The sequence below is a fragment of the Jatropha curcas genome, chromosome 4 (genome assembly GCF_041381405.1).
Source record: "Jatropha curcas cultivar XTBG-Jc1 chromosome 4, XTBG_Jcur_1.0, whole genome shotgun sequence".
Taxonomy (NCBI): domain Eukaryota; kingdom Viridiplantae; phylum Streptophyta; class Magnoliopsida; order Malpighiales; family Euphorbiaceae; genus Jatropha; species Jatropha curcas.
Genome location: NC_143154.1, coordinates 399,146 through 426,863, shown reverse-complemented (window position 1 = coordinate 426,863; position 27,718 = coordinate 399,146). Strand labels below are relative to the sequence as shown.

General features: G+C 34.9%; 2 protein-coding genes, 1 long non-coding RNA gene and 1 pseudogene across 4 annotated transcripts; all 4 read left to right on the top strand.

Moving 5' to 3' along the window:
- Positions 1–31: 31 nt before the first annotated feature.
- LOC105628617 (glutamate receptor 3.6-like) lies at positions 32–3,826 on the top strand (annotated as a pseudogene). The gene is made up of 6 exons (XR_016320384.1): positions 32–605; positions 722–2,060; positions 2,146–2,426; positions 2,517–2,548; positions 2,645–3,051; positions 3,166–3,826. The product of XR_016320384.1 is annotated as a glutamate receptor 3.6-like (transcript).
- A 1,315-nt stretch (positions 3,827–5,141) lies between these two features.
- Positions 5,142–9,317, top strand: LOC149496595 (glutamate receptor 3.6-like). Its single transcript, XM_089720840.1, has 7 exons — positions 5,142–5,366; positions 5,755–6,054; positions 6,183–7,531; positions 7,607–7,884; positions 8,107–8,138; positions 8,231–8,637; positions 8,777–9,317. The coding sequence occupies exons 1-7, from the start codon at positions 5,273–5,275 to the stop codon at positions 9,236–9,238; spliced, it is 2,922 nt and encodes a 973-aa protein (XP_089576966.1). The 5' UTR covers positions 5,142–5,272; the 3' UTR covers positions 9,239–9,317.
- A 1,307-nt stretch (positions 9,318–10,624) lies between these two features.
- LOC149496594 (uncharacterized) lies at positions 10,625–20,223 on the top strand. The gene is made up of 5 exons (XR_016320657.1): positions 10,625–11,354; positions 12,073–12,158; positions 12,966–18,425; positions 19,144–19,229; positions 20,038–20,223. It is a non-coding gene; the product is annotated as an uncharacterized LOC149496594 (long non-coding RNA).
- Positions 20,224–23,027: 2,804 nt separating this feature from the next.
- LOC105628579 (glutamate receptor 3.6) lies at positions 23,028–27,718 on the top strand. Its single transcript, XM_012210025.4, has 8 exons — positions 23,028–23,173; positions 23,284–23,342; positions 23,896–24,213; positions 24,319–25,670; positions 25,776–26,053; positions 26,266–26,297; positions 26,396–26,802; positions 27,149–27,718. The coding sequence occupies exons 3-8, from the start codon at positions 23,922–23,924 to the stop codon at positions 27,638–27,640; spliced, it is 2,853 nt and encodes a 950-aa protein (XP_012065415.1). The 5' UTR covers positions 23,028–23,173; positions 23,284–23,342; positions 23,896–23,921; the 3' UTR covers positions 27,641–27,718.

The window sequence follows — 27,718 nt, the reverse complement described above, 5'->3', positions numbered from 1 at the left end:
TAATTATTTTAATAATCCAAGTGAAAAGAAATCAAAGTGTTACAGAACAAGAGATGCATTAAATAACTTATTTGGGTTGTTGACTCATTTTCATCACACAATATTTGACTTTGAAACTTATTTCCTTGATCATTGATCGGCTTTCTTTGTATTTATATTATATGTTCTTTGACATTCCTTAATCCTAGTTATTTCTTTATCTTCTTTCTTAAGAATTTGCTCTGTTCATTCTTTGGCTTTCTACTCTCAATTTTCTTGTTCTTGTACGTTGCTCGTTTACTTTTAACACTTCAGTTGGTGTTATTGTCAAATGGGTTTTGTGTTTAACCGATATAACTTGCAGAAGGTTATAATTGTAGTTTTAGTGGTTTCCTGCAATGGGTTCTCTTCAAATGCTGCTAGTAACAATATTACTAATGCAAGAACTAAGGTTGTGAACATTGGAGTTCTTTTATCTTTAAATTCTACCATTGGGAAGGTTGCAAAAGTTGCAATAGAAGCAGCAGTAGAAGATGTGAACAGATACCAATCTGTTCATGGTAGAGTTAAGCTCAATCTCACTGTGCAGGACACAAATTACAATGGATATTTGGATACGGTGGAAGGTATAGGATTTAATAGTATAACTTCTTGATTTCTTTGTAAATTGCAAGTTTTATTTATAAGATTTTATATTTGCTCGAAAAATGATTTCTGAGTTGTTAATTTTCATAAATTACAGCAGCTTTGAGCTTGATTGGGAGCGAGGTAGTGGCCATAATTGGCCCGCAGTTTTCTACCACGGCTCATGTCATTTCCCAGATTGCGGATGAGCTTCAAGTGCCATTGTTATCATTTGCAGCAACGGACCCAACACTAACTTCACTTCAGTATCCATTCTTTGTTAGAACAACACAGAGTGATATATTCCAGATGGCTGCAATTGCAGAAATCGTAAATTATTATGAATGGAGATCAGTAGTAGCAATCTATGTAGATGATGACTATGGGAGGAATGGAGTTGCAGAATTAGGAGAAAAACTAACTGAAAGACATTGCAAGATCTCGTATAAAGCTCCTTTGAGTCCCAAAGGGAATAGGTCAAGTGAGATCACTAATGTATTGGTTAATGTGGCTTTAATGGAGTCTAGGATAATTGTTCTTCTTGCTTACTCAGACTTGGGTTTTCAAGTGCTTGAAGCAGCACAGATTCTTGGGATGATGAGAGCTGAGTATGTGTGGATAGCTACTGATTGGCTTTCTACCATTATAGATACTTATTCTCCTCTCCCTTCGCAAAAAATGGATGGTATTCAAGGAGTTCTTACATTGAGAATGCACACACCAGATTCTCAACTGAAAAGGAAATTTGCTTCGAGGTGGAGAAATTTGACTATTGGGAAGGAAGCTGTTGGCACTTTTCGGTTAAATACTTATGGACTTTATGCTTATGACACGGTTTGGTTGCTTGCTTATGCAATTGATGAATTTTTGAATCAGGGGGGAAATATTTCATTTTCATATGATCCAAGGTTATCAAAACTACAAGCAAAAGAATTAAAAGTCTTCAAAGGAGGAAATACGTTGCTTCAAAGCATTTTGCAGGTTAATTTCACTGGTTTAACAGGTTCAGTGAAGTTTTCTGATAGGAACCTCATTTATCCTTCATATGAAGTGATCAATGTGATTGGCTCTGGGTTTAGGAGGATTGGTTATTGGTCTAATCATTCTAGCTTATCAGTAGAACCTCCAGAAATGCTTTACTCAAAGTTACCTAATCGTTCGAGCACAAGTCAACATCTATTCAGTGTTATATATGGCCTGGACAAACAATACAGAAGCCTCGTGGATGGGCTTCTCCTAACAGGGGAAGGAAATTGAGAATTGGAGTCCCAAATCGAGTCTCTTTTAGTGAGTTTGTATCTGTAGAAGGAACTAATAAGTTCGCTGGCTACTGCATTGATGTTTTCTATGCTGCCATGAACTTGCAACATTATGCCGGGCCATTTGAATTTATAGCATTTGGGGATGGTCACAAGAACCCGAATATGACCGAGCTTCTGCAATTAGTTGCAGCTGGTGTGAGTATAAAACAAGTTCTCTTGAAACTTCTTAACTTATATGTATTTACCTGATCAATTTGTTTCATTTTCTTGCTCCATATAGGTCTTTGATTTTGCAGTGGGTGGCATTTCCATTACAACTGAGCGAACAAGGTTTGTGGATTTCACACAACCATATATTCTTGAGTCAGGCCTAGTTATTGTGGCTCCGGTCAAGAAGTTGAACTCTAGTGCCTGGGCATTCTTGAGACCATTCACTCCATTGATGTGGTTAGTAACAGCAGTTTTCTTCCTTTTTATGGGAATTCTGGTATGGTTTTTGGAGCACAGGGTCAATGATGATTTCCGAGGTCCTCCTAGAAGACAAATTGTAACTATTTTGTCGTGAGTATCTATAAATAGAGGTTAGATTTGATTCTGTTTTGATTACATTTGCACATAGTGCAGGCTAACATTTATGCACTTGTTCTGCAGGTTTAGCTTCTCTACCTTAGTTTTTGCTCACAGTAAGTTACTTGGTTTACTTGTCTTCCCTAACTGTCTCAATCATCGGTGTCGAGCTTCGAATACTTATTGTGCATTTCTTATCTTGATGTTTGCAGAAGAAAAGATCAAGGGCACACTTAGTCGTCTGGTTCTGATCATCTGGCTATTTGTGGTTCTTATACTAAGTTCAAGCTATACTGCCAGTTTGACCTCAATTCTCACTGTGGAACAACTTTCTTCGCCGGTTAAAGGGATTGAAAGTTTGATTTCTGGCAATGAACCTATTGGCTATCAGTATGGTTCATTTGCTGAAAATTACTTAATCAATGCATATAACATAGACAAGTCTAGACTTGTTCCTCTTAATTCCGAACAGGAATATGCTAAGGCTTTGAAAGATGGTCCCAAGAAAGGCGGTGTAGCTGCCATAGTTGATGAAAAAGCATACATAGAACTCTTCCTCTCTTCCAATTGTGAATTCAGCATTGTTGGTCAAGAATTCGGCAGAAACGGATGGGGATTTGTATGTGTATATATCCTTCACTTGCAACTACTGCAAGAAATTAAGATTTAGTTTTATTTTGCATGTTCTTCAACATATAACATTATTGTCTTTCATTCTAATTGTCATAATTAGGCCTTTCCAAGGGATTCACCATTAGCAGCAGACATGTCAAGTGCAATCCTGACACTATCAGAGAGTGGAGACCTGCAAAGAATACGCGATAAATGGCTCTCCAGACGAGCTTGCAATTCAGAAGATGCGAGTGGAGAGGCAAACAGGCTTCATCTGGAAAGCTTTTGGGGTCTCTTTCTTATTTGCGGTACAGCTTGCTTGCTAGCTTTCATTCTTTATCTAGTTCAGCTACTGAGAAAGTTTAAGTTATATTCAAAGGAACTTGAAGGAGGATCTTTAAGACAAAGCTCATTGTCTGCACATTTTCAGACATTTCTTTCCTTTGTTGATGAAAAGGAAAAGGATGTGAAAAAGCGGTCTAAGAGAAGGCGAATGGATCAGAAGGCCTCAGATACAAACATAAATAGAAATGCATTAAGGAATAGTTCATCTAAGGTTTCCAATTCCGACATTGATGTCTAGATACTACTAAAGATTGTCTTTTTTTCATGTTGGTTTTTACCTTAAAGCTTTTCCCTCTTCAGGATTATCATGTGACTGCAACTAAAAAACCCTGCTGGCTTTTCTGCTGTTTGTTTTAGGCATTTATAACTTTTATGATATTTGCATTAAATGCTCAGAAAAATATGTTATTGTCATTCTATCTAAAATTTTCATCCAATGCTCACAATTTTTATAAAATTTTTAAAATTTCTGAGACTCGAACGTTGTAAGATGATATCGGCACCTACTAAATTAATATTTTCTCTCCACTCAAGAGCAAACCATTTTTAAAGAAGGAACGTGATTCAAATTCAAACACGAAATAATAAAAAATTAAGCACTTTCAACTTGTCAATCTAGCAAATGAGATTGGATATTTTTGTTGTATAATTTAAAAAAGTTCACTACTTGTGAAAACACGAGGAAGTGAACCCCACATTCTGAAGTCTTTTCTTCTATTGCGTGGTGGTGGTAATGGTGGTGCACTTGCACGTCAGCCACTGTATGTGACTCTTTTCATCTTATCACCATTATATAAGAGCAATTGAACCCAAGAGAAAGAAACAAGCAATTCTCTTTACATACATTACTAAATGGCAGAATTCTAGTTCATATATAAATAAATATCTCAGGTGAGAACTGGACTTCACCTATTATTTTCAGTTTTTGGTTCGGTTATTTGGCTATCGGTTTTCGACTTCGATTTTCAACTTTTTATAATTTCAGTTTTTGATCTTTGAATCGATAATTATAAAACACTTATTTTATGAGTAAAACTAAACCGATGTGCACCGAGCCAACCGATTTTATTTCTGTTTGTGAATTTACTTTGATTTGGTTCGGTTTCAAGTAAAAGCTATTTTCAATTTTATTTCTGTTTGTGAATTTACTTTGATTTGGTTCGGTTTCAAGCAAAAGTTATTTTCGATTTTCAGTGTTTCGAGCTGCCCGTTTGCACATGTGCATGTCTAAATTTATATATATACACACACGCAAATTGTAGTCGGGGAAAGATATTTACAAGCTTTTATTCATTTTTTTAAACTGTTTGTTTTTTGACTTCTTAACAGTTTCTTTTCCCTCCAAATCCAAGAGTTGCCTTTGGAATATTGCTAAGCCTCCTCATCTGCTACCTTCTGCAATTGCATCTGTGAGTCCTATTAATTTACTGATGGATATATAGCCACTTTGAAGGGACTTCCCTATTTTTCTTTTTCTTTTTTTGGATTTTTTTTCTTATTTTAAGGATTCAAAAAGTGATTTTTCTTATTATTCAAAAAAAAATTTTGACTAATTATTTTATTTAAAATAGTATAATATATGCAAATTATCTTTGTAGAATATATAAAATTGTAAATACAAAATGGAATATGCAAATTAATGATTTTTTACATTTAATAAACCCTTAATCCACAAACACAGTCCTCTCCCTCGCCTTGCGTTTTTTATTTGAAGGTGTGGGGAATATGATATTAATGATTCTGTTCGGTCACCATCGTCGCTAGCTGAGTTGGTCAGGGCCAATTACTGTCTGTCATCAGTGTTTAGAATAAATGAGCTGCTAACCCCCAAGACGTTGATAAGTCTTGAAGGAAGCCATTACTGCAACTCCGCTTTGATCCTAATGAAAACCGAGATTTTACTGGGTGTCATCATAAGAACTTTTGAAAACTCTAGCAAGTGTAAAACGAAACTTCTTCTTCATTTTTCTTTTTTTAGTATGAACATTTTCTTTTATAACTCGTAATTTTCGTAAAAGTTGAAACTTTCCAACTTTTTGCATTTTATGAATTGTAGTTTTTGTAGGCACATTCTTTAATTTTGTATATCATAATTATTTTATGTTTTCTTTTCTGGGTTTTATATTTTTAATTGTTTGAACATATCGCTACTAGTTCTGAACTTACCTTAGCTTCAATTTACTTAATTTTCTTTTTTTTTTTTTTTTCTTATATGATAAATTGCTTGATCTTAACATGTCAATTGATGTTTTCCAGAGAATAAATTTAAGTTCTTTATCAATTGATGTTTTCCAGAGCAAAAATTTAAGTTCTTTCCTGTAGTTTGCTCTATTTTTGACTTAAAGTTGAATTTTTCTCTGTGCAGAGGACCGAGATCATATGGGGTTTGGGATTGACCAATATACCAAGCATAAGTTTTTGCTTGTGTTTTTGATGGTTTTCTATAATGGGTTCTCTTCAAATGTTAGCAGCAATTTTGATGCACGACCAAACGTTGTAAACATTGGGGCTCTGTTGAATTTTAATTCCACCATTGGGAAAGTTGCAAAAGTTGCGATAGAAACTGCAGTAGAAGATGTGAATAGAGACCCTTCTGTTCTTGGTGGAACTAAGCTGCAAGTTATATGCAGGACAGATTATAGTGGGTATTTGGACACACTTGAAGGTATATCCTTTCAAGTAAGACGAAATAGATAGCATCACCTTTTAAGTTCTCTATAATCATTTATATTCGTAAAAATTCAATAGATTCATGAGCTGTGATTACTTGTTATTTTTCATTTCTTATAACAGCTTTAAGCTTGATTGGAAGCGAAGTAGTGGCCATACTTGGCCCCCAGTTCTCTACCACTGCTCATGTCATTTCTCATATTGCTGATGAGCTTCAAGTGCCTTTGTTATCATTTGCAGCAACAGACCCCACACTATCTTCGCTTCAGTACCCATTCTTTGTTAGGACAACACAGAGTGATATATTCCAGATGGCTGCAATTGCAGATATCATAGATTACTATGGATGGAGGACAGTAGTTGCAATCTATGTAGATGATGATTATGGGCGAAATGGAATTGCAGCTTTAGGAGACAAACTAACTGAAAAACGTTGCAAGATCTCGTATAAGGCTCCTTTGAGTCCTAAAGGGAAGAGGTCAAACGAGATCACAGATGTATTGGTCAAGGTGGCCTTAATGGAGTCTAGGATTATTGTTCTACTAGCTTACTCAGATTGGGGTCAACAAGTGCTTAGAGTGGCACGGAATCTAGGTATGATGGAAGCTGGGTATGTGTGGATAGTTACTGATTGGCTTTCTACCATTATAGACACTTATTCTCCTCTCCCTTCACAAAACATGGATGATATTCAAGGAGTTCTTACATTGCGAATGCACACACCAGATTCAGAATTGAAAAAGAAATTTACTTCAAGGTGGAGCAATTTGACTACTGGAAAGGAAGCTGGTGCCACTTTTCGGTTAAATACTTACGGACTATATGCTTATGACACTGTTTGGCTACTTGCTTATGCCATTAGTGCATTTTTCAATCAAGGGGGAAACATATCATTTTCATATGATCCAAGGTTATCAAAACTTCAAAGGGATAATCTACAAGCAGATGCTTTAAAAATCTTTGACGGAGGAAATTTGTTACTTCAAAGCATTTTACAAGTTAATTTCACTGGTTTAACAGGCTCAATCAAGTTTTCTGATAGACACCTCATTCATCCTTCATATGAAGTGATCAATGTGATTGGCACAGGATTTAGGAGGATTGGTTATTGGTCTAATTATTCCGGCTTATCAAGAGATCCTCCAGAAAAGTTTTACACAATGTCACCTAATAATTTAAGTTCAAGTCAACAGTTATACAGTGTAATATGGCCTGGACAAACAGTATCCAAACCACGTGGGTGGGTATTTGCTAACAATGGAAGGCATTTGAGAATTGGAGTCCCAAATCGAGTCTTTTATCATGAGTTTGTCTCGGTAAATGGCGCTAACGGGTTTAGGGGTTACTGCATTGATGTATTCACTGCTGCCACGGGCATGTTGCCTTATGCTTTGCCATTTGAATTTATAGCATTTGGGGATGGTCATACTAACCCAAATACCACTGAGCTTCTGCGATTGGTCTCTACTGGAGTGAGTATGGAAACAGTTTCTTTTCAAATATATACTCTGTTTCCTGATTGATGGATGTTTTCTTGCTCTATATAGGTTTTTGATGTTGCAGTAGGTGATATTTCCATCACGACTGAGCGAACAAGGATGGTGGATTTCACACAGCCATATATTGAGTCCGGCCTGGTTGTAGTGGCCCCAGTTAGGAAGTTAAACTCTAGTGCCTGGGCATTCTTGAGACCATTCACTCCAATGATGTGGTTAGTAACAGCAGTTTTCTTCCTTATTACGGGAGTCGTTGTTTGGATATTGGAGCACAGAGTAAATGATGATTTCCGTGGCACTCGTAAAAAACAAATTGTAACTATTCTCTGGTGAGTACCCAACAGGTATTACTATTTTGGATTTTTTAGTGGTGTATAACTTGTGAATAGTTCATACCTCATCTTGCAAATCAAACATACAATAGTAGGTGCATTGATAATAATTTGCATTATGAGGAATATACACTGCCAAGTAGATCATTTGAATGAGGTCTCAAATGTCCTCCATATCCAAATATTCCATTTGCTAACATTTGTGCACATATAATGCAGGTTTAGCTTTTCTACCTTGTTTTTTTCCCATAGTAAGTGACATGGTATAGTATTCTCTGGTTATCATAAAAATCATTGCAGATCCTCCGATATTAAATATGCATTTCGTCTTCACTATTTGCAGAAGAAACAATCAGGAGCACCCTTGGTCGTTTTGTAGTAATCATCTGGCTATTTGTTGTTCTTATTCTCAATTCAAGCTATATGGCAAGTTTAACCTCAATCCTCACAGTGGAACAGCTTTCTTCACCCATTAAAGGGATTGAAAGTTTGGTATCTAGCAATGAACGTATTGGCTACCAACGTGGTTCATTTGCTGGACATTACTTGGTGAATGAATACCAAATAAGTCGGTCTAGACTTGTTCCTCTCAACTCTGCAGAGGATTGTGTTAGAGCCTTAAAAGATGGTCCCCAAAAAGGTGGTGTTGCTGCTGTAGTTGATGAAAGAGCATACATAGAGCTCTTCCTCTCAAGCCAATGTGAATTCAGCATTGTTGGTCAAGAATTCAGTAAAAATGGATGGGGATTTGTATGTGCTTTTATCTCTTCACTAAGAATTATTTCAAGAAAAGAATCTTTATACATTCTTAGCCAAGTTTAGTGCGCCCATCAATTACATTCTTAGAAAAGAATCTTTATACCTTTTATGTTCTTTCTATTGCCATCAGGCTTTTCCAAGAGATTCGCCACTGGCTCTAGACATGTCAAATGCGATCCTGAAACTATCAGAAGGTGGAGACCTACAAAGAATGCATGACAAATGGCTTCTAGGAAGTGCTTGCAGATCAGAAGGTGCAAAAGAGGATGCAAACCGGCTTCATCTCACAAGCTTTTGGGGTCTTTTTCTCATTTGTGGTTTAACTCTCTTCCTAGCTCTCCTCCTTTATGTAATAAAGATGGTTAGGCTGTTTTTGAAGCATTGTTCAGAGGATCATGGGGGATCTTCAATACAAGGCACACGGCATGCAAATTTTCAGACATTTCTTGCATTTGTTGACAAAAAGGAAGTGGAAATGAAAAGCACATCAAAGAGAAGGCGAATAGATCAGAGGGCCTCAAATAGAGTCATGGATGGAAATGGATTAAAGAATATTTCATTTATGAGTACTAATTCTACCTTTGAAGTCTAGACTTGTAGCTCCCTCTAATTGTACTTTATTTTCAGGATACTGGTCTGCTAGTGTAAAATGAAGGGCTTTTTGCTACGTATTTCAGGCACTTGCATACAAATGTTGCTTTCTCACTATCTAATTGTGTAGAATTCAGCCTTAGGTGACTTGGCAATATTTGGTATTGGTTCTTGATGCTCATCCTCACATGAAATGCTCAATACATATATTCTGACCTATGTTGAACAGAAATCAGAAAACATGGAAACGTGAAAATAACACAAGGAAACGACATTAAAAATATAATTTTGCATGGAAAACGGTATTTTCCATAGGAAAATAGGCACACGGAAACACCCGTGACTAGAGGTTTCGTATATCATAAATCTTGGCAAATGCATAGACTTGTTTATTTAGTTCCTCTTATGGCTACGAATTAAGAATCCAATAATTGGACTATGACATATGTATATATTTGCTATTACATGATATTCACTTCTTAGAAAGAAAAGACATGTTGCATAATTTTAAATTACTCCCAAGTTATACTTTGCTTTGCATAGATATTAACTTCATCAGAACGGATATTCATATAGGCGACTGCAACTCGTTCGGAACTAAAGCTTGGTTGTTCTTGTTATACGGAAAATGTATTGACACGATTGATTGTGGAGGTTTAAAGAGGTGGTGGGAGGGATTTTCATAGCATGAGACACTATCAAGCTAGAGAACAGAATTATCTTTGTTTACTCTGCAATTCCAACCAAAACCACCAACACCTACCACTACCGGTTCTTATTGGATATGAACAAGCCACAAACACTTTCAATATTGGACTCCTAATAAAATAAAACAAGTAATCTTTGGATATGATCTTTCATTGAACAATTTGCCTAAATAGCTATAAATTATTGAGAAGAATCTTCAATTTTTAAATTAAGAAATCAAAAGAAAAGTATATTGAAAGGAAAAGAAGAAATGCCTCCTTTCTTTTGGCAAACAACACATGATTTTATCATTAATTCCACTCACAAGCATGTGGTGGGTTTGCACAAAGGAATTGCAATTAGGCTAGGGAAGAAGGGTAGGTGCAAAAGAATAGGGAAACGGAATTCTGGGTGGAGAGTGAAGCATAACTGTTGTTTTTATTTTATTTTTATAATTTTTTAAAATAATTATATCATTGAATTAAATATATTATCACGTTTTTATACTATTAGTTAAAGAAAAAGGGACGACGACCTAGTGCATGAAGTATCCTTAATTTGATTTATGCCTTGGAGTCAACATTTAGTATGATGGACTCAAATCGAATCAGTTTCATTCGGTTCGATTTTAATTATTAAAATCGAAATTTTACCAAAATTTCTCACCCATAGGTAGGTGAAACAACCCGAATTTTTATTTTCAAAATATTTTCCAATTAAATTTAATGAACCGACAGCCTGTAAATTTATTTAAATATTTTAATGCGAATACTGTGAGAAACCGATTGAAAAAGCCGAAAACCAATTGAAAACCAAAGATTTGGGCCGAATTGAACCGGTTCGACCCAAACCATCTAGAAAAATCTCTTGTTTTTTTTTATTCTCCAACGCAAACCTCACCCCCTCACACCCTCACCAGCGCTGCACCTCCACTCCACCGACACAGCCACCGCGCCACCTCCTCCTCTCTTCTTCTTCTTCTTCTTCTTCTTCTTCTCTTTTCTTCTTCTTTTCTTTCTTTTCCCTTCACTGCGTCTGCGTCCTTGGCGAGACAGGGCAGCAGAGTTGCGCCCACCTCCAGCCCGATCGGACCTCCTCGCGCGCCACCTCGCTGCAGCTCGACGCCGCAGTCTCTCCGCCAGCTCCTCTGTCAGATCGCGCCGCTACACTGGTTCTCTTCTGCCTTCGATCGAGCAAGGGCAGCACCACCACGAGCTCCACCTCCATCGCGCCTCCTCTCTCGCTCTCTCTGCCACCGCCAGTCGCCGCCGCTTCACGCAGCTCCTGCGCGCGACTCCGGTTAGTGCTGCTACCAGTTTTGGTCGATCCAGTGAATGCTCTTTCATTTCGTTCCATTGAGATTGGTTGAAGCCCAGTCGATTTGGTTTCGTCACCGATCAAGCAAACTCCGGCAATAATATTTTGTTTGGGTATGAATTTATTTTATTAATTGTGGTTAATTAATTTAATTTTAGTAATCTTGGTTAGTTAATTTAATTTTAGTAATATTAGTTAATTAAATTAATTTTATTATTTGAAGTTAATTAATTTAGTTAATTTAATTTATTAATTGTGAGTAGTTAATTGATTTATAATATTAGTATTGATTTAATTAAGGAACCTTGATAATGATATATTAATAGAATTTAAGTGTGGATTAAGGTAGTTTAGATATAATGTTATTGTAAATTATAATTTTGATTGTGCGGTGATGCTGAGATTGAAGGAGGGTGAGAAATTTGATTTGATTGATTGCCCGATGGATGGGCTGTGTGGTTTGATAAATTGTTGATATTTTAACAGGTGGATAGTCCAATTGTTAGGGGAGATGCTGCCGAAATTTCGGTAGAAATTAGATTATTTTTAGGACTTTAATAGATAGTACGAATAAAATTATTATCGTTAGTAAGATTATATTATCAATCATATTATTCTTATTAATAATATTATTATTATTAATATTAGTATTCTTATTAGTATTATTATAAAATATTACTTAACCTTTTATTTAAAGTTGATAAATTAGAATAAATATATAAATTAGAAAACCATATATATATAACTGGAAACCAAAACTAATAAACGAATGTGAAATATAATTTTTTTTTGAATTAGAATTCTTACTTAGAATTTTCTTGTTTATTTTAGAGGATTATAAAAATTCAAAAATGCGAGGACAAAGGCTGGAAGCATGTGGCTAGAAAGGCAGTCCTTTTAGAGGACAATAAAGAACTGTGAGTAGTGTTAGATAACTAGTATCATCCGCCTGCATTCATGCATTCACGGCTAAATGTTATCATGCATTATTTTGTTGAATTGCCATATCGTGCTGCACTATTTGTTGATATTAAAAATTGCTTGATTATCTGTGATGTGATATTGTTGTGCCTTGTTTGTGTGGAATTGGGATGAAGTGGGTCACCATGGGTTTGTGAGACTGTTACTGTTATATGGATCCTGATTCTGATTTCTGTTAGCCGGGTAAATGGGAGATCGGCGCCCCCGTGTGCACCTACTGTTCTGATCTGTATGATATGGAAAACCACAGGTTGGCTTCTTTTTTTGGGCGCACCTGATAATCTAGATTTGATCGCAGCCCGCAGGGTGGCCTCCTGTTGTGAGCGCCTGATGATCTAGATTTGATGGAGACGACCGGGTTGCCTCCTGTTGATAAAAAAAAAAAAAAAAAGAGAGAGAGACTGGAAAAATAATGAGAGGACTGGTTGTGTGAGGATTAAACCGGTCGGCCAGAATGGGGGATTGGCTCCCTGGTGCACATGTGAGAGGATGGGCCATGTGGGAGGACGGCTCATCGGGTTTCGGTGACTCCACTGACTAATTTCCACGTGATGTGATTATATGAAGGTGATAATATTTGTGATTGCTGTTGTATTGCCATTTGTGTGCCAAACTGCATGATCACATAATTTAACGGGTGACCACATAAAATTATTTTAGCATTTTTATGATTGTGTGGGGTGAGAGAGTTATCTAATTCTACTCACTGAGTTTAATACTCACCCCCCTCCAACCCTCCCCAGGTAATAGATGGAAAGAAGAATCGTGGAGTCTAATTGAATGAACGAGATATGGATCGATAAGAGTAATAATCATTGTATTAAATATGTAAATGCAAAGAATAGTGAATTATGGAGTAGAGTTCCGCAATTGTATTCCAACTGAGTTGTAAATGAATAAATAAAGTATAGACATTTATTATTTGGATATATTTGTGAAATAAATTATTGGTCCTGAATCCACAATTACGAATAGCATATGAGTTTTAAATAATTTAGGCTTACTACGGGCTTCGGGGGCCTTAAGCCCATCCAGGTCCTAGTGCCGGTCCGGCCCACGAAAATGGGTCGTGACAAAGTTGGTATCAGAGCATTAAGTTGGGCCTTAGGAATCAATTGCGGAACATAGGAAATTGAATATAAAACTCCTACGTTGGGATCGGCCGTAACCAACAAAGGAGAGACACTAAATAGGAGACGGTCTTAATGCAGGTGGACGCACTGTGCACTAAGACAGTTACAGAATCATAAATAAAATAAATAATAAGAATAAATAAATAAATGAATAAATAAATGGGGAAGGATAATTATATCTATAAATAATGATATTTTAGAAGTTAGTTAAAGCTTTGAGACACAGAAGAAATTAGAAGGAAGTGCGGTGGCCTGATCAACCAGTGTACTCTTTCTAATGGAAATTGTGTCCTTAGCTTAAAAATTTAAATTTTCTCCTATGGAATAACATTTAGATAAGAGGATAAGTGATATGTGTTTAATAGGTTGAAGTAAATAATAAAAGCATACTAGTGTTATTTATTGTATGTTGACTGTGGAGTACATGCTTGAAATTGCATAGATTTGTATATATGTGTATGTACAGCAGGGGTATATTGAGAATGGGTTGCTAGTCTTAATTGATAAAAGAGTTAAATGATTCGGAGTCAAGGACATTAGGATCTATTTAATGAGGGTATTGATTTTGGCATATTTGTTTGATGAAGTTTACATGATATGGTTGGTGGAATTTATTAGAACTATGGAGATAAATCATTTTTCTGGATGGGATATATATTTTGATCAGTACATTTACATGAATGATATTTATAAGGTTTAAATGATAAATGATTTGGTGTGATTTGCAATAATAATTGATGATGAGTGTTTTTCGTAAGAAATAATGTTGGTGGAATTATATCAAGTGCTTGTTAATTACGAGAAATAATTACTGTTTATTGGAGTAAAGAGTATTGTGGTAATAATCAACTATTTCTTTCAAGTGTATGACTATGGGGAATGATATAAATTATTGTGGTTATAAGAAAGGTAAATTGTGATTCTTAGTAAGAAATGAATTGCTTTAATCTTTATGTACCTAGTAACGGATATTGTGTGGATTGTGGCACCTTATGGGTTAATAGGACATGATTATGAATTAAATTCAACGAGATTTAGTCTTTTGATATTTAAAATAATGGTTGCATTCTAGACGTTATGTAAGTTATAAATAAGGACTATTGTTTAATGAGAGATTCTATGATCCGAGAAGAAGTAAATGACTCATAAAAAGAAATTAAGATTTTATGTTATATAAATAGTGGGCCATGACAGTTATGTGCATTGATGAATGATATAGGACATTAAAGGATAATCGTCCAACTATGGACTTGATGTTACACCAATGAATTAGATAAATAAGACTGGATCTAGTTCTATTATTGTATGGATATTAAGAAAAGAATTAACTACAAAAATGTGAGGAGTATAGATGAATAGGATTTAAATGAGGATAATTGGTATTTAGAATTTTGACAAATTAGGAATAACTACTATTAAAGTGATAAAAAAAAAAAGTGAAATACTATTAAGGGTAGAATGATGGAACATGTATATTATTGAAGGTAGGAAAATGGCTTTGAGGTTTAAAATAATTATCACTGTCGGTGATAATTCTAATAGAATATTAAACAAATAATTGATAATGTTATGACCAAACTTTTGAGTTGAGTTAATCGGGTCTTGCGAGGTGAGTTTAGAGAATTTAGTGGTTCATAAATAGTAAATTTAGAATCTAAAAAGAGATAATGTAGGAAGCTATTGAATGTTTGGTGATAAACGAATAGATAAATAATTCAAGGATTGTAATTCCGATGACGAAAGAACTTGGTACTTATATTCAGAAAGAAAGATAGACTTTCTACTTGAGAGCAAGAGATAAGAAAATTCTGACTTCTGTAATTTGATAGCATCTAGTTGGAAATAGTTTTATGAGTTATATTAATTGAACCCATATGTTGAGCTCATAGATATATTATGTGCATGTGATAAGTGTTAGAAATAACTGGGAATAAGAGTTGAAAAAGGATATGGGACTTAACTTGAGATGACAACGAATGTGAATAAATTTAATTTCTAGCCGTAAAGCAATTAAAATAAGGAAATTCTATTAATTAGTGCAACTTTTGCAAGTTACTTGTTTTATTGGATAAAGAAGGAAAAATTATATTTTATGTCCTTAGTAGAACGTAAAGGTAATTAGAGTATTTTCATTTATTAGTAAGCTAGCTGGGTTTTAATTTACTATTTGTTTGGGATATTGAAAATTTGTGTAAGAGCAAACAAGTAGATTTGGAATAATTTTAGCAAATTTAGTGAAAAGAATACACGCAAGTATTTAAAGATTGAAAATATAGAGTATAGGATTAGTGGATGTGCTAACAAGACGATCTAAGAGTATATATTAACTATACTTGACGACTAACTTAAGTGTGTTAATCTGGTGATTTATTAATTTAAAATTTGCTCCTGGAATTATTGAGATATCAATTAGGATGAGAGTGATTAATATATGATTTGGAGTCAATGTAAAGCTATTCTGAATTTCTTAGCAATTGGTGGAAATTATGATTGAATGAATAAAATTGTGTTATAAATGGCAATTTGTGATATAACTTGTGGTTTAAAGGAATACTTAATTAGTTAGGTCAATTCGAGGACTGGTACATTCTAACTCAGATGTTGAGGAATTCAATGAGGTATTAACTTTGTTTGGAGTAAGAATATAGAGAGAACATAATTGAGGTTGAGGATATTCCTAGATCGTGTTAGGTATAAATTTTATAGATGATAGACATTAAGATAGACTTGGAGAAAAGGAATAACCCAATGATATTATTGTCTGAATATTCATAGGCATTCATGGGATTAAGAGTAAATATAAAATAAAGGACATAGTCTAGTCAGGAGTTGAATTATGGGTTTAACATTCTTAATCATTTACTTAGCTAGAGCAAAAGACACTACTTGTTTAGGATTCTTGATTTCTAGATAAGTAAATTTCGGTCTAAAAGGTTGATTAAAGACAAAAGAAATAGGTAAATTGGTTTGGAGAATTTTTCATCACGATTCAGCTTGTAAAAAAAAAATAAAATGTAGGCTGGATTTCTTTATGGAATTGAGTATAATTGAATGGCGTTTGCAAATTTTCGAAAATGAATTAAGAATTATCTGGCATGACAATAGTTAACTTGGCTAGTTGCATAAGTTCTTGTCATAATTAGTTAAGAAATAGTATGGTATGACAAATTGGAAAGAGGAACAGAGAAGTTAAAACTAAATTAGGGACTTGACTATGAGTTTAAATTTTCTCTATATAGTTGATGTACTATTTGTTTTTATGAGGATTCTCATTAGTAGGATTTGAAAGGAGATTATATATCTTTCGTTGGAAAATGGTTAAGGTGATAAATATGTGATGAGATTGGGATAGAAGTCAGGATCTCCTATCAGTTGATAGCAATTAGCTAGAGAAATGTCATGATTTTGTTTGAAATAAGCTTGTAGTAGTGGTAAGAATTTGTTCTCTTTAATTAGAAATGATCAAATAGTACTTAATGGCAGAATTTGATAATAATCGAAAACCTCCTTGAATTAGCAGCAACCATCTTATCTAATTTTAAATTTCTTCCATGATTATTGGAATAATGATATTAATGTTTGGAACCGATGGAAAATGGATGAGTCAGCTTGTAGGTTTTGAATTTTGAAATAAGGATTCTAAATTGGGATAGTAGTAAATTTGAATATGTGGATTCTTGTATCAGAAGATTTAATACTTGGTTTGTGTATTATTGTCTTATTGAGTGATGATCATTGCCTATAATAGCCAGTGAGAGCTAAATGAGGCAATACATCAATGTGGGTTACATGATATATAACTAATGAGATTAATAATTCTTACTTGAGCAGAGGTTATAAGGGACTTAAATTCTTACGTGTAAAGGTGAATATTAATGTCGAATCTGTGCCTTGGGTTATGAATATTTGACTTGAGTTGATGAATTGTGGATATAGTACAACTCAAATTTAAATTAATTTTGGTGATAAGGAAAATATCTAAACTTTGGGGATGAGTTCAGCTCATAATCATCCTACCCTCTCTATAAATTAGATTTTCTTCCCGTGCCTGTTTATTGGGTTGTCTTAATTAATAAATCTAATAAAAATTAGTTTCACCACTCTGACTAATGAACTCAAAATATTTACCTCATCGTCTTGATTCACCCTTCTAGCTGCTCAGACGAACAAGTATCCTCCTAAATGTGAATGCAATAACTTTTAGCAGTTGCAGCATTATGTGAGAAGCACAACTATCATTGTCGTAAACAACTATTGCATCCTAGTTTCTTGTTACTTTCAAAATTCGAGGACGAATTTTTTTATAAGGGGGGAAGACTGAAACAACCCGAATTTTTATTTTCAAAATATTTTCCAATTAAATTTAATGAACCGACAGCCTGTAAATTTATTTAAATATTTTAATGCGAATACTGTGAGAAACCGATTGAAAAAGCCGAAAACCAATTGAAAACCAAAGATTTGGGCCGAATTGAACCGGTTCGACCCAAACCATCTAGAAAAATCTCTTGTTTTTTTTATTCTCCAACGCAAACCTCACCCCCTCACACCCTCACCAGCGCTGCACCTCCACTCCACCGACACAGCCACCGCGCCACCTCCTCCTCTCTTCTTCTTCTTCTTCTTCTTCTTCTTCTCTTTTCTTCTTCTTTTCTTTCTTTTCCCTTCACTGCGTCTGCGTCCTTGGCGAGACAGGGCAGCAGAGTTGCGCCCACCTCCAGCCCGATCGGACCTCCTCGCGCGCCACCTCGCTGCAGCTCGACGCCGCAGTCTCTCCGCCAGCTCCTCTGTCAGATCGCGCCGCTACACTGGTTCTCTTCTGCCTTCGATCGAGCAAGGGCAGCACCACCACGAGCTCCACCTCCATCGCGCCTCCTCTCTCGCTCTCTCTGCCACCGCCAGTCGCCGCCGCTTCACGCAGCTCCTGCGCGCGACTCCGGTTAGTGCTGCTACCAGTTTTGGTCGATCCAGTGAATGCTCTTTCATTTCGTTCCATTGAGATTGGTTGAAGCCCAGTCGATTTGGTTTCGTCACCGATCAAGCAAACTCCGGCAATAATATTTTGTTTGGGTATGAATTTATTTTATTAATTGTGGTTAATTAATTTAATTTTAGTAATCTTGGTTAGTTAATTTAATTTTAGTAATATTAGTTAATTAAATTAATTTTATTATTTGAAGTTAATTAATTTAGTTAATTTAATTTATTAATTGTGAGTAGTTAATTGATTTATAATATTAGTATTGATTTAATTAAGGAACCTTGATAATGATATATTAATAGAATTTAAGTGTGGATTAAGGTAGTTTAGATATAATGTTATTGTAAATTATAATTTTGATTGTGCGGTGATGCTGAGATTGAAGGAGGGTGAGAAATTTGATTTGATTGATTGCCCGATGGATGGGCTGTGTGGTTTGATAAATTGTTGATATTTTAACAGGTGGATAGTCCAATTGTTAGGGGAGATGCTGCCGAAATTTCGGTAGAAATTAGATTATTTTTAGGACTTTAATAGATAGTACGAATAAAATTATTATCGTTAGTAAGATTATATTATCAATCATATTATTCTTATTAATAATATTATTATTATTAATATTAGTATTCTTATTAGTATTATTATAAAATATTACTTAACCTTTTATTTAAAGTTGATAAATTAGAATAAATATATAAATTAGAAAACCATATATATATAACTGGAAACCAAAACTAATAAACGAATGTGAAATATAATTTTTTTTTGAATTAGAATTCTTACTTAGAATTTTCTTGTTTATTTTAGAGGATTATAAAAATTCAAAAATGCGAGGACAAAGGCTGGAAGCATGTGGCTAGAAAGGCAGTCCTTTTAGAGGACAATAAAGAACTGTGAGTAGTGTTAGATAACTAGTATCATCCGCCTGCATTCATGCATTCACGGCTAAATGTTATCATGCATTATTTTGTTGAATTGCCATATCGTGCTGCACTATTTGTTGATATTAAAAATTGCTTGATTATCTGTGATGTGATATTGTTGTGCCTTGTTTGTGTGGAATTGGGATGAAGTGGGTCACCATGGGTTTGTGAGACTGTTACTGTTATATGGATCCTGATTCTGATTTCTGTTAGCCGGGTAAATGGGAGATCGGCGCCCCCGTGTGCACCTACTGTTCTGATCTGTATGATATGGAAAACCACAGGTTGGCTTCTTTTTTTGGGCGCACCTGATAATCTAGATTTGATCGCAGCCCGCAGGGTGGCCTCCTGTTGTGAGCGCCTGATGATCTAGATTTGATGGAGACGACCGGGTTGCCTCCTGTTGATAAAAAAAAAAAAAAAAAAGAGAGAGAGACTGGAAAAATAATGAGAGGACTGGTTGTGTGAGGATTAAACCGGTCGGCCAGAATGGGGGATTGGCTCCCTGGTGCACATGTGAGAGGATGGGCCATGTGGGAGGACGGCTCATCGGGTTTCGGTGACTCCACTGACTAATTTCCACGTGATGTGATTATATGAAGGTGATAATATTTGTGATTGCTGTTGTATTGCCATTTGTGTGCCAAACTGCATGATCACATAATTTAACGGGTGACCACATAAAATTATTTTAGCATTTTTATGATTGTGTGGGGTGAGAGAGTTATCTAATTCTACTCACTGAGTTTAATACTCACCCCCCTCCAACCCTCCCCAGGTAATAGATGGAAAGAAGAATCGTGGAGTCTAATTGAATGAACGAGATATGGATCGATAAGAGTAATAATCATTGTATTAAATATGTAAATGCAAAGAATAGTGAATTATGGAGTAGAGTTCCGCAATTGTATTCCAACTGAGTTGTAAATGAATAAATAAAGTATAGACATTTATTATTTGGATATATTTGTGAAATAAATTATTGGTCCTGAATCCACAATTACGAATAGCATATGAGTTTTAAATAATTTAGGCTTACTACGGGCTTCGGGGGCCTTAAGCCCATCCAGGTCCTAGTGCCGGTCCGGCCCACGAAAATGGGTCGTGACAGTAGGCAACTTTTCCTACCATGGAGCCATTTATTAAATTTGTTAGTCTTTTTTTTTTTAATTTAGTGATAGCAAGTAATACAAACTAATTTTTTCTGTCACGTTAAGTTTATTTTTTAGATTAAATTAAAAATAATTATGCACATTAAGATTAAAAAAATTAATAAAAGAAGAAACATCACACTTGCTAACCCTTTGGATTAGCCGGTTGGGCCATTCATTGAACTTGTTAAGAGGCACGTGCTCTTTCTTGACATGAACATTGGATATGGCACGTGGGCCCATAAAGCAGAAGACATAAGGAAAAACATTAAACATACGACATGGATAATGGACCATTAGCCTGTCGTTTCGTTTAGAGTAAGCAGTTGGAATTTCTAACTCCTAACTTTACTATTATAGATAAATGATTCTTTTTATGTCAAAAGAAGAAAAGGAAAAGGGTGGTTTTCATAATTTAAATCTTATTATGTAAAAATAATAAAAATTGGTACTAGTGAATTAGTAGTTTTAGATGAGGCTATTAAAATTTGAAGCATTTCATGTTATCATAAACATGATCTATTATGTTTATAATATTTTTTATTTTTAAATAAAAAATTAATTGGTAAATTTTTTTATAAGAATTTAATATTTATGAAGATGATAGTAAATTTGTTCTAGCTATAAGAATCTTTGGTATAAGTATGCATGCAAGCCACTTTACCTTTTTTTTTTTTTTTTATAACTATTGGTATCAAAAATTCCATTAGGCTCCAACTATATATCCAACTTGAGTACTACAAGGTCCATTTAGAGGCGAGACTCTCTCAGAGTGACAATTTTCATACTTAAGGCTCGAACTTTAGTCCTTTATTCAAAAGATAAGGAGTCTCAACCACTCCATTCCAATTAACATCTGTCAAACTAATTTATTCTTATGCCAATCTTCAATTTCTTTTTTAAGTCAGATTCAAGTTTTAAGAAATTTCGACCAATGCCGAATCCATCCCATTCCATCGTTAGAAGGAGAGACCAATTGTTTCTTTGAACATGACATGACTAAAAAATAAAAATTACAGCACCATACAATGTGACTTGAGAAAATTCAATTGGTATATTCTTATATTTTTGAAAATAAATTAATTTTCCATATGTTTTGCTTCATTATACTACTAGTTTCTTCTATCTAATTTTTATATCTTTTTCATTAAGTGCCTTATCAAATGACAAAATATTATTTTTAATTCTAAAAATACTACATGTATTTCTCAAACTACAATAACTATACTATAATTTCTTCGATATTAAAGTTTTAATCTCTTTTGACCTTTGTTTTTTTTTTCTTTCCCTTAACAGAAAAGACATAAAATTAGATTGAATGACCTAATAATATAATTGAAGTAAAATATAAAAAAAATTAAAATATTTTAAAAAATACAAAGATAGATGAGTTATATTTCACAAACGAGAAGTAGCATAGTGCAATTTTTTCAATTATAAATGGTTCTCAATCCCTCCAACCACGTGTTCAAAGTCGTGCCTTTACCCAAATGGAACCCTCTCTTATTGGTGGTCCCACTATATTTCACGTACAGACATTTTATACGGAATAGATACTAGATAGATACCGACAATTTTTTTTCCATTTAATTAACTTGTAACATAATAATTATATTTATATACATAAATATTAAATATTTATTTATTTTGGTTCCTATAAACCGGGAGTTCAAAGTTGAGAGATGGAATTAGGATCTGAACCGGTCCTGTTTTAAGATTTTGGCTCAATCGGTTTTTAGATTGGTCTTAGTTTTGGTAAGGGTCCATTGATTACAATTCAATTACTTTTTCTAAAATCTTCTGGTATTAATTTTTTTTTTTTTCCCTCTTTTAACTTGGCATCAAGCCAAACTAAAATCAGTAATCCCCAATACATCAAGCAGTTCTAGTACTAAATATTCAAAAACTCAAAATTGGTATAACTAAACTAATTTTGAATTTTGAGCCAAACCTTTTTGCTATTAGAATTAGGCTGTATTCGATAACAGCTCTTAAAATAGTATTAATTATTTACGTTAGTGTTTAAAAGTTGAGAGTGGATGATAGTTAGGGTGAGCATTCAGATATCCAAATTGAATTAGCTTAGTTTCGGTGTATCCGAATATATTTTTATGGTATATAAATCTACAATTGAGTGGTATAATAATCGATCAAATTGAATGAAATTTTCAGTTTCGAGTTAGTTATTTCAAATCAAATTAGCAATTTGTTGGGATTAAAAATAAATTTCAGTTAGTTATCTATTATAATTGAATTAAAAATCAAAAATCAATTGGTCTTAAGTATCCAAATTGATCGGTAACTAAATTTCTAATACAACAGACCGAATTCGATCGAAATGAATCAGTTTAATTCATTTCTTGGTTAAAAACCGAGAATTGCTCACTTCTAATGACAGTTATTATAATTACTAACAGCTACTAAAACAAATTTCGGGTTGAACCGAACCTATAATTCACCCTATTGCTATTTTTTTGGAGTTGGGACAGAGTATTTTCCATGTTTTTCTTTTCAAATAGGATAAAAAAAAATGCTTTCTATATAGTTCTTATACAGTCAGTCCTCTTCTTTTTTATTATATTGCGCATGATAATCGTGCACTTTGAGAGAATAATTTGCAGGTCAACCATTACCACTCGCCCTTTGAAATACACTATGAACTATGCAGTGAAAAGGAAACCAATTATCACCATACACGAAAAAGAAAATGGAATAATGACCATATGAGAAATAAATTAATAACAGAATTTGTTCATTTCTCAGGTGAGAATATGTCACTTGTATTTCCTTTTTCTTTTTTGTGTAGGTTTCATTGGATGTATTTTATTAATACAAGCACAGTTAACAGTTTCTTTTCCCTCCAACCAAAGCAGCCTTTGGTTCTTGCTAAGCCTGCTCAGCCCTTATCCTCTGGCTTTGCAACTACATATCTGTAAGTACTACTATTTAACTTTACTCACATGTGAACTCAAAAGTTTCTTGAGATTGCTTTTCAACATTCTACCCTTTTTTTTTATTTAGATCCAAAAGCTTGTCTCTTTCTTTTATTTGTTTTGTTTCACTTTGAATGTGAACTTTGTTTGATTCTTTTAAATTTTTTCCTTTTGGATATGGCCACTTTTCACACCCAATCACCTATTTCTTGCTTTTAATGGATATGGTACTGGTTTCATGAAATTCATGTCTTTGCTAGTGCTTAAGTTCTCTTTCCTCTCTCTCTCTCTCTCTCTCTCTCTTTCTTATTCTTGTGAATGGATTCTTGGTTCGATTTTTTTTTTTTTTTATGTTGTTTCTATTTTCTTGATTATGGAGTGATTATATTTCTTGCTTACATAATCTTATTTTGTCTCTTAGATTTTACCCATACAATACAAATGAATGAATTCCAGCATAGTTTCTGGATTTTCCACCAATTGATTCCCTTTTTCTTTTGATAATTAAGGATTTTGTGGTTCTAGTGTTTACCTTTTCTTTTGTTTTGGTAGTGTTCTTTGCAGAGCAAGTTAAGTAAATGTTAAGTGGACCAAGAAAAGTCACCATGAAAGTGTTCTGGTTTCTGGTTTTCATGGTTTTTAGTAATGGAGTTTGTCTAAATGGGTTTACTAGAGCCACTAAAAGAAGACCAGAATTTGTGAACATTGGAGCGACTTTGTCATTCAATTCCACTATTGGTAAAGTTGCAAGAATTGCGATACAAGCAGCAGTGGATGATGTGAATTCTGATCCATCTATTCTTGGTGGAACTAAGCTAAGAATTAAAATGCAGGACACCAATTATAGTGGATTTCTGGGCATTATAGAGGGTACGTTCTTAGCAGTATCTTACTTGTTGCTTACTTTGAATAATTTTTTTAGAATTCATTGATAGATTATGATTCTTTATCCTTCCATTTTATCGCTGATTGCAGCTTTAAAGTTCATGGAAGATGATACAATAGCCATAGTTGGCCCCCAGGCCTCATTGACAGCCCATGTAGTATCCTTTATTGCAAATGAGCTTCAAGTCCCTCTATTGTCATATTCAGCTACAGACCCTACTCTTACTTCACTTCAATTCCCATTCTTTGTTAGGACATCACAAAATGATCTGTTTCAAATGGCTGCAGTAGCTGAAATTGTCTACTATTATGGATGGAGAGAAGTGATAGCAATCTATAGTGATGATGACTATGGAAGAAATGGGATAGCTGCATTAGGTGATAAGCTTGCAGAGAAACGGTGTAAAATTTCATATAAAGCACCTTTGAGTCCTAAAGCAACTAGGGATGAGATCACCGATGCGCTAGTTCAGGTGGCTTTGACTGAGTCTAGGATCCTTGTTGTTCATACTTTGTCCGTTTGGGCTCCAACTGTGTTAAGTGTGGCTCAATATCTAGGCATGATGGGACCTGGATATGTGTGGATAGCTACTAATTGGCTCTCCACTTTGCTAGATACTAGTTCTCCTCTACCCGCAGACACAGTTGATAATATTCAAGGAGTTATTACATTGCGTATGCATACACCAGATTCAGATCTCAGAAGGAAATTTGTTTCTAGGTGGAGCAACTTGACTAGTGGAATAAAAGGTTATGGCCCTATTGGGTTGAGCACTTATGGTCTATATGCCTATGACACAGTTTGGATGCTTACCCATGCAATTGATGCATTTTTTGATCAGGGGGGAAATATTTCCTTTTCCAATGATTCGAGACTAACTGAACTGCGTGGTGGGGGTTTGCATCTTGATGCAATGAGTATCTTCAATGGAGGAAAACTTTTGCTTAAAAACATTTTGCAGGTTAATATGACAGGTGTCACAGGTCCAATCAAGTTCAATTCTGACAGGAACCTTATTCATCCTGCATATGAAATCATCAATGTGGTTGGCACAGGGTATAGGAAAATTGGTTATTGGTCTAATCATTCTGGTTTATCAGTTGTGCCTCCTGAAACACTTTACTCAAGGCCTCCTAATCATTCCAGTTCAAGTCAGATATTATACAGTGTCATTTGGCCAGGACAGTCATCACAAACACCTCGTGGGTGGGTGTTTCCAAACAATGGAAGACATTTGAGAATTGGAGTCCCAAATCGTGCTAGTTATCGTGAATTTGTCTCCCAAGTACGAGGCACAGAAATGTTTTCTGGTTACTGCATTGATGTTTTTACTGCTGCTGCTAACTTATTGCCCTACGCTGTTCCTTATAAATTAATTCCATTTGGGGATGGAATAAAAAATCCAAGTGACAATGAGCTTGTGCGCTTGATTACAACTGGTGTGAGTATTTCAAAATAGAAAGTTGAAGATTTTAGATATGGAATGGTTCATTTATCATTTACACATTTCTTGTTTTAATCTTCTACATGTGCATATTCTGTATAGGTCTTTGATGCAGCAATAGGTGACATAGCGATCACCACTAACCGAACAAGGATGGCTGACTTTACGCAGCCGTATATTGAGTCTGGGCTAGTTGTAGTTGCTCCAGTTAAGACATCGAATTCTGATGCTTGGGCATTTTTGAGGCCATTTTCCAGAAAGATGTGGGCTGTGACCGCTAGCTTTTTCATAATTGTTGGTGTAGTTGTCTGGATTTTGGAGCATAGATTGAATGATGATTTCAGAGGTCCTCCTAGAAGACAATGCATCACTATTCTATGGTAAGTAACCAAGAAACCTATCAGATTCTTTTGAGGGAAAGACATAAAATACTCCCAAGAACTAATCTTTTGCATAACCATTTTCCTTGTTCTTTTTTTTCTCTTTTTTGTGAGGATGGTTCCTTTCGGATTTCTGCTTATTTCTTGTGGTAATTATGCAAAGCATTTCATCTTTTGTTCTATTTCCCCAATCATTTAATTTCCTTTTGCAGGTTTAGTTTTTCAACATGGTTCTTTGCCCATAGTAAGTCAAATAAAAAAGTTTACCAGTCTTTTCCAATAGACAGCCCCAAAGCAGTTTCAATTTTAAATTGACAATATGCCTTTTCCTATTTTCTGCAGAAGAAAATACTATCAGCACCCTTGGTCGCCTTGTTCTACTTATATGGCTGTTTGTGGTGCTTATAATTAATTCAAGCTACACAGCAAGCCTAACCTCAATCCTAACAGTGCAGCAGCTTTATTCTCCCATTAAAGGCATCGAAACTTTAAGGACGAGCAAGGATCCCATAGGCTACCAGCAGGGTTCATTTGCAAGGGAATATCTGATTGAAGAACTCAGCATTGAAGAGGCCAGATTAGTTCCACTTGTCACCCCAGAAGAATATGCTAAAGCCTTGAAAGATGGCCCCCAGAAAGGCGGTGTTGCTGCTATAGTCGATGAGCGCGCATATATAGAGCTCTTCCTCTCAACCAGATGTGAATTCAGCATTGTCGGTCAAGAGTTCACCAAGAACGGATGGGGATTTGTAAGTGCACCTGCATCCCTATTTTTCGATTGCTTGTTTGAGTCAGCGGTCACTGTCAATATTAGTGATTGAAGGATCAACATTGGCAGTAGGGCTACCAACTAGAATTTTTTCAATATTTCAGTTATAAATTTGAATCACTAACCGCTAGATTTTGCAACACTACTCCAACCATATTAATAGTAGAAATGCCAATAGCTCGCTCTCAACTCTAATGCAAAAAGGCAATAATTTTGTTGTTCTGCCAAACAACAAAACTCATGTTTTTTTTCTTAGCCATTATTCTTATGCAGATTTATTTATGGTGAAAAGGGTTTAATTGTTTTGTTATTTATTTGTTTATCAGGCATTTGCAAGGGACTCACCTTTAGCAGTAGACATGTCGACTGCCATTTTGAAACTATCTGAGAATGGGGATCTCCAAAGGTTGCACGACAAATGGCTTATGAGAAGTGCTTGCAGTTCCACAGCCACTAAGTTAGAAATAGATAGGCTTCAACTGAGAAGCTTTTGGGGCCTATTTATGATATGTGGGTTAGCTTGCTTGCTTGCTCTCTTCTTATATTTTTTGAAGATGTTGAGGCAGTTCAGCAGGTTTCAATCTGAGGAGTTAGCATCTTCTGGTCGAAGCTCAACATCTGCGCGTCTCCAAACATTTCTTTCGTTTGTTGATGAAAAGGAAGAGGGAGTGAAACACCGTTCCAAGAGACAACACTTGGAAGGGATCTCTAATAGAGGTGAAGATAAATCTATGGACAGTTCAAGTTCAAAGAGAATACATGATGAAATACCTTCCAATAGATGTACTCATGATGATGATGCTAATAGTGAAGTGTAAAATAGATTCATTTTTACCAAACAATCACATGGTGAAATAGTTTTTAATATAAAATTAGGGAAATTAAGCTCTTTTTCA